Below are 17415 nucleotides of genomic sequence, written 5' to 3'. Positions count from 1 at the left end.
GCCGTGGGTTGAAATATGAACCCCTTCTTCAGTTTACACCTTCATCAGCTTTCCCCCCGACCCTCCACCTCACACCCATTCCTTCACAGCCTAAGCTTGGCTGTCCTGGACCTCACTTTGTATAATTGCATATATATATAAAATTACACACACACACACACACACACACACACACACACACACACACACACACACACACACATTAGTTTAGTCATTTACCTTCAATAAATTGCTTTTCTAAATTTGATTTATTGAAGTCATATATGTGATAAATGCTGCTGTCAACCTGACACTGGCATCCACAGTGATTTCAGGGGCCACATTTAGATGACCTGAGAAGCATGCTGCCATCCTACAGAACTTGGCTTAAAAAACACTTTGATTCAACATCACTTTGTATTAAACAGTCAGATTCTGGCTTCCTGACTACATTATCATGTGATTTAATTTAGAATATTTTAAGTGATAGCATTTCTCATCCTACCAAATTCTTCATTTTTTTTCTTATAACTCTTTATTTAAAGAAGAAGTTGTAAACTGACTGCCAAAAGGAATTTACCACTTCTGTGTGTGTCCATGCATGTGTGATCATGCCTGTGAACTGTGGCTGTGTAATCATGTGCGTCAGTGCTCATAGAGGCAAGATGTATCTTCCTTGATCACTCTCTAGCTTATCTTTTTGACAAGGTCTCTCTCTGAACCCAGTTCTAATTTGGTTGTTACATGAATATCAGGGATCCTATCTAGGGTTACCTTGCTTGCACAGTAGACATTTTACTAACTGAGTCTCCTTCCTCCAGTATTTTCCATTGTACATTGTGTGTGTGTGTGTGTGTGTGTGTGTGTGTGTGTGTGTGTGTGTGTGTGCGTGCGTGTGTGTTTCGAGACAGATTTTTCTCTGTGTAACAACTCTGGCTGTCTTGGAACTGACTATCACTTTACACATCAGGCTGGCCTCGAACTCAGAGAGATCCGTCTGCCTCTGTCTCCCGAGTGCTGGGATTAAAGGCGTGCGCCACTACCACCTGCCTCATCGCAAATATTTTTAAGCACACAGTGCAGTGCTGTTTGTAAACATAACACGCTTAGTCTAAGTGGTGGCTCTTGGATCACTAGTTCAGGATGCAGAATAAGTTTTAGTCATGGGCATCACAGAGACTCAACTGAGATATGAAGAGGCTGTGAAATCAGACTATTGGTTTTGGAGTACTTCCTAGACTGGCAGTGGGATCTAGAGATTTAAACAATACATCCTATTGCTGAATCTTTTGACATAAATGATGATGGAAACTGTGAAAGTTGGAAGTTCTAAGGGCTTAGGGGAGCAGTTATCAACCTACTGAGAGACCCTCCACAGGGGTCGACTAAGGTCATCAGAAAACAGAAATATTTACATTATGACTCATAATATTAGTAAAATTACAGTTATAAAGCAGTAATGAAAATAATTTTATGGTTGGAGTCACCAGAATGTGAGAAAACGTATCAAAAGGAAGGTTGAGAACCACTGGCTTAGGGGATTCATTCTTTATAAAATTGCCAAGGAAAATATATTTATCTAAATTCTGAGCATATTATTTTGCTGATATTACCTCTTTTCTTATACATGCGTATTTTTATATCAAATGTATGATTTAATATTATGAGCATGTATCATCTATTGGTTTCCTAACAGAAAAAAATCTCTGCCATCTCTTTCATTCTCAGATAAATGATTAAGGCCGTGAAATGTTTTCAATGAACAGCTGTAAAAGATTCTCTTTTTGCTGTTTAAAAAATTTGTTCCTAACTCACTTTCAATACTCACAAATTCTCTTCTTTAAAGAGCACTGAATAGACCAGGTTTAACAACAAAAACAACAAGAGAAACAAGAAAAATAATAACAAACATCTGCCAAGTATAGTTTCAGGCCACAGTAAACATTCTCATATCCAAAGCTGTTTTTATTTGCATATCTATATTTTTGTATTAAAGAATATATATGTATATACCTTATATGTATTTAATAATAGTTAATGAAAAAGAGGCCATGAATATGAAAGAGAGCAGGGAGGTGTATATGGGAGGGTTTGGAGAGAGAAAAATGAGTGGGTAAATGATGCAATTATATTATAATAGCCAATAATAAAAGAAATATATATTTTTAAGAATAGGAGATCAAACAGAAGCTACAGGCTTAGGTTTGGGTTTCCATGCTCTTTTCCAACTACCTGGTTTTAGTGGTGTCAATTCACTTCTAATCTTCCCAGATCCCAGAGGTCACATGCCATTTTAACTTTATATAATATATGCAATTTTACTGAAGTTATTTGTGAGGAGACATGATGACTTTGTTACCTCTTTAAATGTCTTTCTAGTGTGAGCCTTGCTAAAGAGATAACTAAAAGCAACAGACAATGACAGTGACATCAGTTGATCATTCTCATTTTTCTTTCCCCAGTGCAAGTGCTGGCCTGGATTCCAACTGAAGGATGATGGCAAAACATGTGTAGACATTGATGAATGCTCTTCAGGCTTCCCCTGTAGTCAGCAATGCATCAATACATATGGAACCTACAAGTGCCACTGTGCAGAAGGCTATGAAATACAGCCCAATAACCAAAATGGCTGCAGGTCACTCTCAGGTAGTGAATTGAATTTGCCCATGATCCAAGTTCAGTTACACAAATGGATCTTGAATTTTATAGCCATTTTTATTGAATTTACTCCTTGTTCCTGTGTCTGAGAAGTCAAAATCCTTCCTCCAGTATTGGAATCTGTTACTGTGACTTTGAACACCACACATATTCTGCTCTGTTTAAGAGAAGGCTGAATTATTGTCTTGTGAGTTTTTGACATGTTGAGATTGCATACACATGGCATAATTATCCCTAGCATGCTTTCTCTAAAGCATAGATTGTTATGATATTTGCCAAGGTTGGGAGACAATACTGTGACATTATTGTGTTAATTTTTCTTCTCTCCTATAATCCCATGCAGTTATGTATAAATGTATGCCACAGAAAACTATAGCCCAATAATGGTAGTAATAATAATAAATCCTGCTATATACCATTTTACCAATAATTTAACAGTTTAAAAAATCTTAAACTTATGTTTAAGTAGTGTGGTTTTAATAAAGCAAGTCCTATAATTTTGTAAACTAGGGGGGAAACCACACACATCAAAATGATACAAAGCAATACACAAGTGTTAGTGGCATGGGAGAGAAATTCTGTTCTTCTTAGCTTTTAAATATCTTCAAAACAAACAAATATATTTACTTAAATATTTGTTCAAATGAATGCATATACAAAACTTTTGAACTGCTTTTCTTTAAGAATTTATTTTAATTCTAAATGAAAACTAAACAGAATACCAAGCTAAAGAATAAAAAAAATCTCATAACATACTGAACATAAACATGTCTTTGTCATTCACCTTTGTAAATTTGAAAATCAATAAGATAGTAAGGCATGTCAGCTGAGTGACATTGTGAAAGAATTAACAGTGTCCATAAGATTAGAAATAAAAATAATGAGAAGTGGCAAAATTTAAAAAAATCAAAATCTGGAACTTAAAAATGGTTATCAAGAAGGAATTTCTGACTAAATATTTGAGTCTACTATAGCTTCTAACATAGCTATACATTATCCTTTTCTAAAATTCTCTGCATATATATATATATATATATATATATATATATATATATATATATATGAGAGAGAGAGAGAGAGAGAGAGAGAGAGAGAGAGAGAGAGAGAGAGAGAGAGAGAGAGAGAGAAAGTATTTTCTAATACCAAATACATTGTCTAATTTGTGAGAGATGTGATGTTAAGAGAGATACATGTTCAAATACTCACATTTTGCCTGCTGGTATGTGCTTCACTTTCCTACAGAAAGAATGGGTGTCTTTGGCTGTTATTATTCAGAAAAGCACATTATGTTCATTTACACTGCTACACACTGAACTGAGAGAAGCCTAAACAGGAAGTCATATGTGTAAGACATCTAATACAATTTTCTATTTGCTTTTAGATGAAGAACCCTTCTTAATTCTTGCCGATCAACATGAGATAAGAAAAATTAGCACAGATGGCTCCAACTACACACTTCTAAAGCAGGTATGTCACCTCCGGGATGGTGTAACAGTGAGTCTGGTGCCCTAGGTATCAGCATTGTATGTAGAAAAGAAGGTATCATCAATGTTTTGACTATGATTAACCCAGTGTCCCAAGTTAATGTGTGATGCTTTTTGGAAGAATCAGAAGATGGCAGAGCATAGCTCAGACTGAGAATTGTCTTAGGAATGCCATGTTACAAGTGGATGGCATATTAGAAGTGGCACAGTGTTTTCTGAAGTTATTTTATATCCTGCCCAAATTGCTTGGCATACTATCAATTAAAGTTTTTTTTAACTACAAATTGAAAAATCCAGATTTTATACTGTACTATGTCAATTTATGAAGATATCATTAAATATGCTATTTATAAACTTAGTTGATCAACAGAATTGGATATATAGTCACCATTCCAGTGACAACTCCTTGTTTTTTTTTTTCAAGCCTTGTAGTTCAAGACAAACAGGATGCTTTTTGTTGTCTTTAATGGTTAATATGTTTTTTAGATTGTTTTTTTAAGAGAAGAGGTTTTTCCTCTATGCAACATGTAAACCACTTCAATATAGTCCTGGCTCCTTATTGGCATTTGCATTATTGCTAATCATGAATATTTGAGTGGACATGGACTTCAAATGCTTCTTTGAGCCAAAGTTATAGAAATGTACAAGGCATGAGTATATTAGAAGTTCATAAAAAAACCTCTGTCGCTGTGGAAAATTCTTATATATGGTCACCAGTCAGTGAGGAAGCAGGCCCTAAGACTAAAGAAAAGCTTTGCATGTAGCCTGGCCTGAGGGATTCTTGAAATATATCATTTTTGTTGAACATCATTATTTCATCATAACATTATAAAATTTTAAGTATTCCTGGGAGCAGAATTAGCCTCTCCTTTGGAGATAGTATCTAAAAATGCAGAAAAAGTGAGAAGTAATGTTTCTTGATGTTTTGTCTTTTTCCAAATAATAAAAATATTGTATCTTAAACTTAAGTTTTGTATTTTTTGTATACTTTCTTAGGAAGAATTATTTTTCTAGAGTTTTAAATTTTACTACTCTAATTTTAATCAATAATAATCTCATACAATTGTGTTACATAAATTATAATGAAAGGTAGAATTTTTCTTAGCATATATACTATAAAATATGACTGTCATAGAGAAGTTATAGTGTAAATAGATACCCCATTTAGAAAACATAATTTAATAGCATACATTGTTGGAATAAAATTTAGTCAAGTAACTTTCCAATATGTTATCCAGTTTGATTTTATAAGTGCCTTTATCCCTGTAAAAATGTATAGAGAAACAACATGCAATTTCCTAAATTAATCATCTTGAATGAAAGGGCACAAATCTTCAGGTACAGAAATAAGAAAGACAAATAGGACTTTGATGACACCAGTATTTATTTCCAAAGCCGTAAGGATGACCCCAGTTTTCAGACCTTATTTTTGCCACACCTCTGACTATTTTCTTGTTCTTTGCCCATGATTCTACAGAGAGAGCACTGCATTGTTTTCTGTGGGCATTAAAGGGCAGCTACAGAAATGGAATGGAAATGCTTCAGTGTTTCTGTATTAGCACCTTTAATGTCTTCTGCTGGACTTGCTAAATTTGGATTTGAATTTTCATTATTTAAACAAATGACTGTTAAGAAAGTAGAAAACAATGACTAAGAATTACACGCAATTCCTTGCAAAACTTAGAGCAAATTTTTATGGTCTCCTTACAAAACTCTCCATTTAGCCATCTAAATTTCTAAACCATCACAGAATCCTAATTCATACACATTATTCCTCGGAAGAGAAAAACATTTGAATAAAAACAAGTTGCAGATTACTGACATGAATTTATTAAGCTGTCTAAAAAAATAGTGAACATGCTATTTTAGTATTTTGATTTTTTTGTGGTCACTTCAGATAAGCTCAGTGAGTTTAATGAAACCATTCTCTAGTTTTTAGCATGTGCTCAGAAAATTAATGTTAATTCCCATTTTTAGTATTTGTAATCATTCATAATTAGCAGTGTCAATTAGAATGGACTTACTTTTATTCATTGAGTTTAGTGAAGACTTGAATGGAGTCATTGTTTTATAACCGCATAATTCTTAGTTTATGACTAATTACATGTGATTTTGTGGGGACAGGCTACCATTTTTTTTAATTTGAAGACAAAGTGAAAAGAGGCTGCTTATGTTAATCATCATGATGCATAAGAGTTTAACCTGTGACATTTATATTGCTATTACTTGAAGTTAGCCTACATGAAAGAACAAATTGAAAGAAAACCACTTTTTTTTACTAGCATTTTGGGACTGTTTCTATTCACAGTGTTCTCAGAGATTCTTGAAAAGAAGTAAAGTATGAACGTTAATTATTTAGTCTTGGCATGACTCTTATAAAGGAATATATGAATCTAAGACATTACTATCAAATTCTAAAGTTTTAGAGTAAAAGTGGAAACTGAAGTCAAATTTTGTATGACCATGTTTGTTAACGTTCCTTCCCCAAGGAAAACCAAAACAACAAATCTTCTGGCTCCCTCAAGGTGTAGACATTCAACTCTAAAACTTCTACTCATTTAAACTGTGAGATGGACCAACTTTAGGGTGAAGGTTGATGCAATTAAGCTTTATAGAGATAAAGCCATGGTGATGATCTCAGCATTTTTACCAAGTATATATAGTACCAATTATCTTCTAATTGAAAATGATTTGTATATGAACAAACTATCCAGGTTTGAATGAAAAAAGTAATTCAAATTCTGACCCACTTTTTCTGAGTTCACTGAAACTATAATTAGATGAGCCTTAGCTGGAGTTTGGAACTAAGCTAACTCCTGATAAATCATTTGAACAATCCTAAATCTACGAACATGTTCATAACACAAGCTCAAATAAAACCAAACTGGAGCACACCTAAAACAAACAATTGGGACATCCAAAAAACTAGTATCAGCGTTTATTTTGTTTTGTTACTTGCCATAAAATATATAACCATGAGTCTGAAGGAAGAGTTTTCCACTATTTCCCATCATGTGGAATACATATCCAGTTCTTCCTTTGTCAAATGCTTATGTAAGGCTACAACTTTTCACTCTAATATGATACTACCTTGTATAAAGGGGCATTTGAAATCTGAAATGTCATTCCCACATCCTTTCTGACTCACCAGATGGCCATCCGGTGTGGCTTAGTACCCTAAGGGTGCCCTACCTAGCTCACCAAATTAGATGAGTGTTCTTTTCTAGTTACTTCACAGAGAATGTTATACTAACATCAATTTCTATTTGATATTAGCTTTCTTTTTAAAATCATGCCTCTCTGGATTTGTGATATCATTTACAACAAATATTCATAAGCAGAGGCTCTTTTTCTATTTTAAAAAATACAGTTGCTCACAAATTTGGGAAGAATTTCCATTAAAAAAAATGGTTACAAAACCTCCAAGACACTGCATCATAAGGGGTGAAAGCATGAAAGAAGAGGAGGAGTCACAGGGTGACTTACACTAGTGTTTATGTGACTTTTCTGTTAGGAACCTATCTGTATAGATTGTAACATTTTCATTTAACCACAGCATAGGACTTGAGTGAAACTCTTGTGAAACCAAGTTTTCCTGTCCGTACTGGACAATCTCAACCCTTCTCCAGGCATTTGTATTTCATATGTTGGCTTTGGAATATTTTCCAGATAGACAAAGCTGCACAGTGAGATGCATGAGAAGACAGAGCTGCCATTGGGCTGCCAGTTCTTCAAGAGCCTCAGAGGTGGTGTCATAGCTGATTCTTGGACAAAAGTCTGGGTTAAAATGTGGTGATATTATGTTCCCCAAAATATTGTCCACCCTAATAAACTTATCTGGGGTCAGAGAACAGAACAGCCACTAGATATAGAGGTCAGAAAATGGTGGCACACACACCTTTCATCCTAGCATTCCAGAGGCAGAGATCCGCCTGGATCTCTGTGAGTTCAAGGCCACACTGGAAACAGCCAGGTGTGGTAACAAGAGCCTTTAATCCCAGGATGTGATAGCAGAAAGGTAACTAAGGCGTGAGGAATAGGAACTAGAACTGGTTAAGCTTGTAAGCTTTTAGCAGCAGTTCAGCTGAGATTGATTTGGACAAGGACACAGAAGCTTCCAGTCTGAGGAAACTGGATCAACTGAGGAATTGGCAAGGTGAGGAAGCTGTGGCTTGTTCTGCTTCTCTGATCTTCCATCTTTAATCCAATACCTGGCTCCAGGTTTGTTTTTATTAATAAGACTTTCTAAGATTTGTGCTGCATTAAAAAGCAAACAGTTGTGCATCCTTTGAGGACTCTGTTATGGGGCCCCAATTCATTTATTTTGATTTATTTTATCTTACTGGGTTTTATTTATTTTAATTTTCAAGTTAGCAAGCCAATATTGAGTTCATTGTGACATTTTATACTTTGTTCTTATTCATAGCCTTCCCCTACTTTTCTCCCCTGTTGCCCTGTCTTTTTCTTACTGCTCCATTTCTGCTTCACTAGGCCTTCTACTTCTAATTAGAATATAAAATAAAAGAGGAGAGTTCCCAGGGTCACAGAAATGAAGCTGGAATGAGATTACTCGTAAAATGTGCTGTGTGAGGACAGAGTTGCAAAGCCTCGACAGCCATGATGAAGCCATAACTTAGGAATACATTAGAAGACATAGTTACTATGTACAGCATGATGGGAATCCTGAAGGAAGAAAAAGGCTCACCAGTTTTGGAAAAGAAAAGGATTTTCTGACTTTTGTAGGTCTTCCGGGTGTGATTTAGGGTTAGGGTTAGTGTTAGAACTGCCTGCACCTTTTCTAGTCTCACTGCACTGAATAATAGTCCTCTCCCCCATTTCCCCACCAGTAATTGTTGCTGTTTCCTTTTCAAATTTCTAATTAGTTTTTTATTTATGTTTATTTTTATGCAATATAGTTTGACCATATTCTATTCTCTCCCCAAATCCTCCATAATTTCCCCATCTCTTTAGCAACTTAACCTCATGTTATGACTTTTTCTCCATAAACAAACAAACAAATAAATAAATATCATAATAAACAAACATAAAACCCAATGAGACAGAAATTACCAAAACAAACAAAATTTGCACCAAAAGAAATGGAATTGATTTTGTGTTAGCCATCTATTCTTGGGCATGGGGCTTTCTCCAGAGTAAGGGTGATAGACCCAATAGCACTCCACTAGAGAAAGCTGATTTTTCCTCTCTCAGCAGGTATCAGTTACAAATATCTCCTTGGTTAGGTTGGGATTTATGTCCTCTCCTGCTCTCTATGCTGGAATTTTGTCTGTTTTGTGCCTTAGATGATCTTGTACTCTTTTGATGTCATGTTTTCCCACATCAGTTTCAATAGTTTGGTCTTGTATTAAGACCTTTGATCTCCAGCTGTCGGTCCAGAGTCTGTGAGCTACCACAAGTTCCGGTCAACTGTCTCTGTGGTTTTCCTCATCATGATCTTGACCCCCCACCCTTTACTCATATGATCCCTCCTCCCTCTCTTCAACTGTTCTCCAGGATCTCAGCTCAGTGCTTAGCTGTGGTTCTCTGCATCTGCTTGCATCAGTTACTGGATGTAGGTTCTATGAAGACAATTATGGTAGTTGTTAATCTGATTATAGGACCAAACTAGGCCCTCTGAATGTGAGTGACAGTTATGAGGCTTGATCTGTTTGTGGGGCCCCTGGCAGTGGGACCAGGACTTATCCCTGGTGCACAAACTGGAATTTTGGAATCCATTCCCTATGGTGGGATACTTTGCTCAGCCTGATGTATTGGGGAGGGACTAGGCTCTGACTCAACTAGGTATATCAGACATTGTTGACTACCCAAGGGAAGCCTTACCCCCCTCTGAGGAGTGGATGGCAGGGGGAGATGTGGTGCAGGAGAAGGGAAAATAGGGGGAATTGAAGATGGTATGTAAAATGAAAAAAAAAAAAAAAAGACCTTTAATCCTACTTCAAGAGTTTGGACACAGGCAAAGGCACAGATTTCATGATGTAACTTTCTATCTTTAAAAATTGTTTTTTCACATTGGTGTTTAATTGAAAGACTGTAAATATTGGGAAACTTTTGTCTGTTATTGGGACTTTTTTTTCAAATGAATAATGTATCTTTTAAGAGTGTGATATGAAGAAAACGTAGACATTATGTTTGTCACAACACAAGGCAAGGAGCTTGATCTGTCCTGCCTCAATTCTATGTGTCATGCTTTGTTCAAGTCCATGGGAGGCCTGCCCCTTTCTGAATGATAAAGTAGGAGGAGTGGAAGGAGAGGGGGTATTTGGGAAGCAGGGATGGAGGAGGGAGGAGGGAGGGGAAACTGCAGTCAGTATGTAAAATAAATGAAAAAAAGTTGTGTATATAAAGTAAAGTATAAAAATATTTTTCACAAATGTTAGAGTAATATACAAGTATTTATATTCAAAGAGAGATGAGGATTTCTCTGGATCCTAACCATTAAAAATAATATTTACTAATTGTTATTGAATGTGTGCTTTTTCTTACTTTCAGGGATTAAACAATGTTATTGCTATCGACTTTGATTATAGAGAAGAATTCATATATTGGATTGATTCTAGCAGACCCAATGGAAGTCGCATAAACAGAATGTGTCTAAATGGCAGTGACATCAAGGTAACTGTCTATTACATAGAAGGGATTAATGAATACCTCTTTGATATTATTGACTAGGATATAGATTCATATTTGATAGCAAGTCATTTCTTATAGATAATATTAGCTTTAATTCAATTTCACACTTTCTCTGTGGAAATTAATGAATATTTAAATTTGTAAAATGAGGTTTTATTTTCATGTTCTATTTTAATATTAGTTCTTGCAATTGGATAAGATTGGTACTTGCAACAAACACTAGAGTGTAGATTAAATTTTTAGGACTGCTAAAACTTAGTTAGCTGGAAATGGTTGAATGTACATGTGTACAATTATAAATGGTTTTGTTAGTTCACAATTAAATCCCTTTCACATTCTAGATATGAGCTACTTGGTACCACTTCAATGTTACCCTAAGTTTTAAATAAAAATATTAATTCAGTGTATGTGCTGTAAGATATAATATACAGAACTTGTTATGTGCTTGAGAGATGGCTCAGCTGCTAAGAGACTTGATAGTCTTGCAGAGGACCCAGTTTCAGTTCTGAGCACCAACATAAGGCAGCACACAAGTGCCTGTAACTCTAGTTCCAGGGAAGCCAAAGTTCTATCTGCCCTCTGCGGGTACCAAGCATGCAAGTGGTACACATACATAGACACATGCAGTGCTGACATGTACACATATAAATAAATAAATAAATAAATTTAGAAGAAGTTTCAAATATGTTTGTATAATTATTTTTCATGGAAGCAGCAATTTTGAAAACATTAGTGAAATTTTAAAGTACATATAAATGAGGTATGGGTTCCTGTGATCCAGGGTGAATGTATGGAGCCTATGACTAACAGCAGGTTTGCTTCACAGATCAATGGCAGATTTTGGTCTTTCATAAATTTTGAAAGTCTTCATAAAAATCTTAGAAATTTGCAGTGCTCAAACTCAGTTATGTGTTTTTTTTGCAAGAACTGTTTTTTAATAATGGTCACTTTTATATTCTGAAGATGCCTGAGTTTTTTAAGTTACAACTCAATCACCTTCCAACCCTTATTCTACTGAAACTTTAAACCATGCAGTATTGTGAGTTAAAAAAAAATATATATCATCCTTCTTTCCGAAGGGTAACTAGTTCATTGATGTGCATTGAACAGTCAGCAATGTCAGCAATGTCAATTTTCAAATTTGGAATTTGGAAGAAAAAAGAAGCAAGTATGTCTATGACTTGCTGTCAAAACACTAGGGTTTTGGCTAGTGGCTGCTTCAAACTCTCCTGCTTCATATTGTCATTGCCTCTGGCTGTTTAGAGAAAGGATAAAACTCCAAAACTTTATTTCTACCTGGTTGTGTTCAAACATAGTGCTCACTCGTGTCTCTTACTGCAGTGTTGTATAGGGCAGGAGGATTTATGAGAATGGGGAGCATATTACCAAAGCTATGACAGCATCTGTTAAAGTAAATATTAATGACTGTGTGTGTGTGTGTGTGTGTGTGTGTGTGTGTGTGTGTGTGTGTGATAGACAGTTTACCCCAAAGTCTGAGAGGATGAGTAGGTAAACTCTAATGAAATGAGGTCATCAACTATGCATCTACTTAGTATCTTTTTAATTGGATTATTTTTTTCTATGAATGCATATGTGACTTCTAGAATTCTAAATGCCCATTGTATAACTTCTTTTCAATAAGTAATGTGTTGTAATAAATTGTTCTCCTTTTTATCTAAATTTAATTTCTGCAGTTTAAATAGAGTTCTGTATCTCAATAAAAATCAAGAAACAATTGCTCGATTCTTATTGAAGCCATTTATCCTCTTAACTTTCTAAATTCTTATTTTGTTAGGTAGTGCATAACACTGCTGTTCCCAATGCACTTGCTGTGGATTGGATTGGAAAAAACCTCTATTGGTCTGACACAGAGAAAAGGATAATTGAAGTATCCAAGCTCAATGGCTTGTACCCTACTGTACTTGTTAGCAAAAGGCTGAAGTTTCCCAGGGACCTGTCTTTAGATCCTCGAGCCGGGTTTGTAAAACTGTTAAAAATCTTAAAGCTTTAGACTATACCCAACTGTGCCAATTCTCTAGACAAATTACTATGAAAATTAAAGTAATATATGAATGTGTAGACTTTTTTACATTCAAGTCTAGTAAATATGGCCATAGCATAAAAGCAATGAATTTAGAAGCTATTTAAAAATATCTGCATTCTAAGTATTTGAACAAGATTCTTTTCTTCTAAGCAATCAATTAAATTAATAATAATAATAATAATAATAATAATAAAATATTTAACTATTATTGATGCCTCAAATTGTAAAAAAAGGGAAGACAGAGGACTCTAAAATGGTTTTCAGTGTTTATTTGGTCAAAGCTATAAACAGCATAAGCACTCCTTTTATAGCAGAAGACATAATTTGTACCCATAGATTGTAAGTGGCACTGCATCATCAAATGCATTCAAGAGCAAAAGCAGAGGGCCATGGGAAAGGCTGGTGCTGGAGCATGAGAATGGGGAATGCATTGCAGACTTTTCTGACCAGTAGATCACACCCATTAATGTGTCAAGCTGTATGGTGTGTGGTGACAATCTATAGATTATAACTATTTTCATTTACTTCCAATTATGTTGTTTTGGAAGATATATAATATAAGAGTTTGCATTTTACACTATAATGTAGCATAATTACATACTCAAAATTACTTCTATAGAAGTTCAACCTACCTAACATATTTGTTAACATAACAATTTTAGAGAAAGCTGGTTGTGATCAAATAGAACACCTTCAGAGAAGCCAGTAGAAGATTAGTGTAGCACTCTAAAATCACTATACAAAGTATGTTTTGCCAAGTAACTTCATTTATCATACTGTAGCCACCATTAGATTTTGGTTATTGCTAATATAGCTATCTCTGTTTTATGTCCCTCTTGTTTATAACTGGAAAATTATGATGTAATAATATGTTTTATAGCTTAATTTTAAGCATTAATTTGGCTGAACTATATGGAATCAGACAAGATTTGCATTGTGCTTCTGTTTCCAAGGTAGCATTCACATTTCAGTTTTTCACTACGTAGTTACATAATTATTTGCTTATATTTTAAAATATTTTATTTACTATATCAATATAATGTTCAAAAGAATTTTAAACAAAACAATTATAAGTGAGTGTTTCTATGAGTGGTTCAGTAATTATTGGCTAGATATTCTGAATTAGCCTCCATCTGTATTCATTCATAAGTTTATGAATAATTTGATTGTTTTGCCATTGTATCAGAAATTTTTTGTTTGGATGTCTAATTTGTTGTACTGCTTAAAAACTCAAACTTATCTGGCTTCTTCTTCATGCCATTAAAGGTCCTTCACTTCTTATGAAAGGAACATTGCCTATTTATAAACATAAACATTCTTTCAGAATTTCTTGTTTATGAAGTAAAGTCTGCTCCTAGTCCAGTAAGTGTAGCTGATCAAGCCCTGTGTTTTATTTCTCCCATGATACAGTCATTGCCCCATAAACTGAAGGCAGCCTTCAGTTATCATCAACATAAACCCATCATTAAAAATGTCATTTGAAATAGTGAAGTATAAATTATTGAGGATGCTATAAAAGACTCCTTTGATTTCAATTTGGATAGTATTTGTAGTATAATACATGTATAACATTTTATAACCAAAGAAATAGATAAAATTAGATCTTTTTATGGAAAAAGCACCAATTTTAATAGCGACAATTTAACACTATTTTTAACACTGTTTTCTGATTCCCCAGAGCGAGACAATAAAAGATCTGGATTTTTGCAGATGTAAAAAGAGCTTTAGGCAGAGAATGCCATTCCTCTATAAAATGTATGGTCCCAATTCAAAGATGTCATCTAAATATATAAAATTATTTAATAAAAATATAGCTAAGCCATTCGACATCATATTATTACTGTGATATGCATGTGGTTTAAAATGTGCCATTGCAACTTAATCTCTTATTTTCTGGAGAGGTGTGAGTTCTTTCCAGACATTTGGTGAAAGGTAAGTCATAAATTGATGGGATCACTGATCTGTTTATTGCTATGAAACAACCAAACTTTGAACAGGCATTCTGTAGCTTCTTTCTAAATTTGTCTCAGAGAAAGATATGATTATATTTAGAACTTTTCCAATACTATATATAAGAACATTTAATCTCAAACTAGTTAAGTGACTTTCTCAAAATCATTTAATTGGTACAATATTAACCTGGGGCTTTAATTTAGTTTCAAGGCTGTGATCCCACATTTTTTCTACTATGTCACATTAAAGTTTTAAGTAACAAAATGACCACCCATGGCTTGAGAGTGTGTTTTCCAGGAAACAGCCAAACAAAAAGGAAAAAAGCTTCAGGCACACAAGTCTTGCATTAAACCTTCTGAATAGTGAAACTTTGTTTAATGAAAGTAGTCTACATGATGTATTTGTAATACACTACCTAAATCATTATAAGAATGCCTCATTCTTTGAGGTGTGGGGTCTCAAACACATTACCCTGAACTATTCCAGTGAGCTATATGTATAAAAATACATTTTTGTTTAGATTTTTTCCAAATGATCTATTAACTAACTTCTGAAATAATAGCATGTGCCATTCTGATTTTGAAATATATAATGAGTACATGTAAAAGACACATATCATCTATATCCATTATTGCCTATAAATGTGATGATAATGCAAATCATTTCATAAAGATTATTTTATACTTATGTACCTTAGCTTGTCAGTCTTTCCAAGAATTTGGGAAATATAGGAAAAAATGTATAGGAGAGAAAAGTGCTGGCTTGTTCACCTACTGGGATGAGAATTTCCATACATTGTGTTTATCCAGTTGTAATAATATAATTTTTCCAAGAACACCAGAATTATCATTTCCTATGTGAAATTTCTTAAATGTGTCTAAGTGGACACTAAATACTGAACACCAAATTATAAAACTGTCTTTTATTATGAATTCCTTATCTTTACTTCTAGAAGTGAGTATCTTTAGCTTAAAGAGCACAGTATATTCATGTTGTCTGGTAAAGTCACCGTAGAACCAGATAATAAACAGGTAATTGCATATACACAAGACCTTGGGGTCACAGCTCTAGAGACATGTACCCATACCACTGCAAAAGCAGATACATAGTTGAACTGGAAATGACCTACATGTTCTAAAGAAAGCTCTTGTAAAGAAGGAATTCTTGCTGTGAGGAAATGAGAAGCCAGGATAAAAATTTAATTTCTAATCTTATGTTCAAAGCAAATAAATACTTCTTTAAACTTTGCAGTTACATTAAAACACTTCTCTCACTATTTTTAAAATTATAAATAATTGAGTACAGTATATTTCTATTGAGGTATAATCCACAAAAAAATATGGACACACATGGTTATTTTAACTATTCAGATTTAGAGCTAAATTTAAGAGAAAGAAGCCTCTCTAATTTCATTACCTGAATTCTAAGAAAAACAGTAAACCTGCGATATTTGTAATTTAGTTCATTTCAAGCAACCAATTCTTCAAGACCACAGAGTCTGTTGTTATGGTTACAGATATTCTTTTGAATATTAATACATGGTATAATTACACAATAGGTACCATTTGGGGCTAAGACTTTCCTATGTGATCTTGGATAAATATTGTTTATTACCTGGAACAATTTCTGAATGTTTTCATTGAAGGATTGATTCTCATATTAATTATCATGAATAAATGTTTCACATAGGTAATTATTTGGACATTCTATTGTGGAGGTAAAACACCCATTTTGCTTATAGAAGATGCACTAACAAATTTCAAAAATACGTGTACACTAAATCATTCTTATATACCTAAGGAGAAGATGCTGTGCCTTCAGAAGGTAACAGGAGATCCTGTTAAGAGCATTCATACTCAGTGGAATGGTATCATCCTTCAACAATAGAAATTTTTCTTAATATTGTTCCATTTAATGAGTTTTTTTCATTTGAGAAGTCAAGTGATAATATATATGAAATCCAAGAACATAGTACAGTTGTGCAGGTATAATCTGCTATAACAAGTATCCTACAGGGTGGGTACTATTAAAACAAAAGCATATTTATTCATACATGCCATATGTAAGGCGTTGGATAATAAAATATTTCTGAATACTCACTAATATGCTTATTTATTAACTGAATTTGTTTTAAGTATGATTAGCACTACCTACCCTTTCATAATGGCCTTATAAAAACAAGTTACTATTGATTTTTTCAAGATTATATATATATATATATATATAAAATTTTATTTTATTTTACAATACTATTCAGTTCTACATAACAGCCACAGATTCCCTTGTTCTCCCCCTTCCTGCCCCCTCCCCTTCCCCCCAGGCCACCCCCATTCCCACCTCCTCCAGAGCAAGGCCTCCCCTGAGGACTGAGATCGACCTGATAGACTCAGTCCAGGCAGGTCCAGTCCCCTCCTCCCAGATTGAGCCAAGAGTCCCTGCATAAGTCTCAGGTTTCAAACAGCTAACTCATGCAATGAGCCTAGGACCTGGTATCACTGCCTAGATGTCTCCCAAACAGATCAAGCCAATCAACTGTCTCACCTATTCAGAGGGCCTGATCCAGTTGGGGGCCCCTCGGCCTTTGGTTCATAGTTCATGTGTTTCCATTTGTTTGGCTATCTGTCCCTGTGCTTTATCCAACCTTGG

General features: G+C 34.5%; 1 protein-coding gene across 1 annotated transcript in view; it reads left to right on the top strand.

The window, feature by feature from the left end:
- The window catches only part of Lrp1b (LDL receptor related protein 1B), a 1955528-nt gene that overhangs the window by 1684462 nt on the left and 253651 nt on the right, over positions 1-17415 (top strand). Inside the window, exons 56-59 of the mRNA XM_042275227.2 lie at positions 2442-2625; positions 4019-4104; positions 10632-10754; positions 12568-12749. Coding sequence (XP_042131161.1) covers positions 2442-2625; positions 4019-4104; positions 10632-10754; positions 12568-12749 — 575 coding nt within the window. The remainder of the gene's footprint in view (positions 1-2441; positions 2626-4018; positions 4105-10631; positions 10755-12567; positions 12750-17415) is intronic.

This window comes from Peromyscus maniculatus, chromosome 4, assembly GCF_049852395.1.
Source record: "Peromyscus maniculatus bairdii isolate BWxNUB_F1_BW_parent chromosome 4, HU_Pman_BW_mat_3.1, whole genome shotgun sequence".
Classification (NCBI taxonomy): Eukaryota; Metazoa; Chordata; class Mammalia; order Rodentia; family Cricetidae; genus Peromyscus; species Peromyscus maniculatus.
The sequence above is the reverse complement of the archived record's forward strand: the minus strand, read 5'-3'. Positions and strand labels throughout refer to the sequence as shown.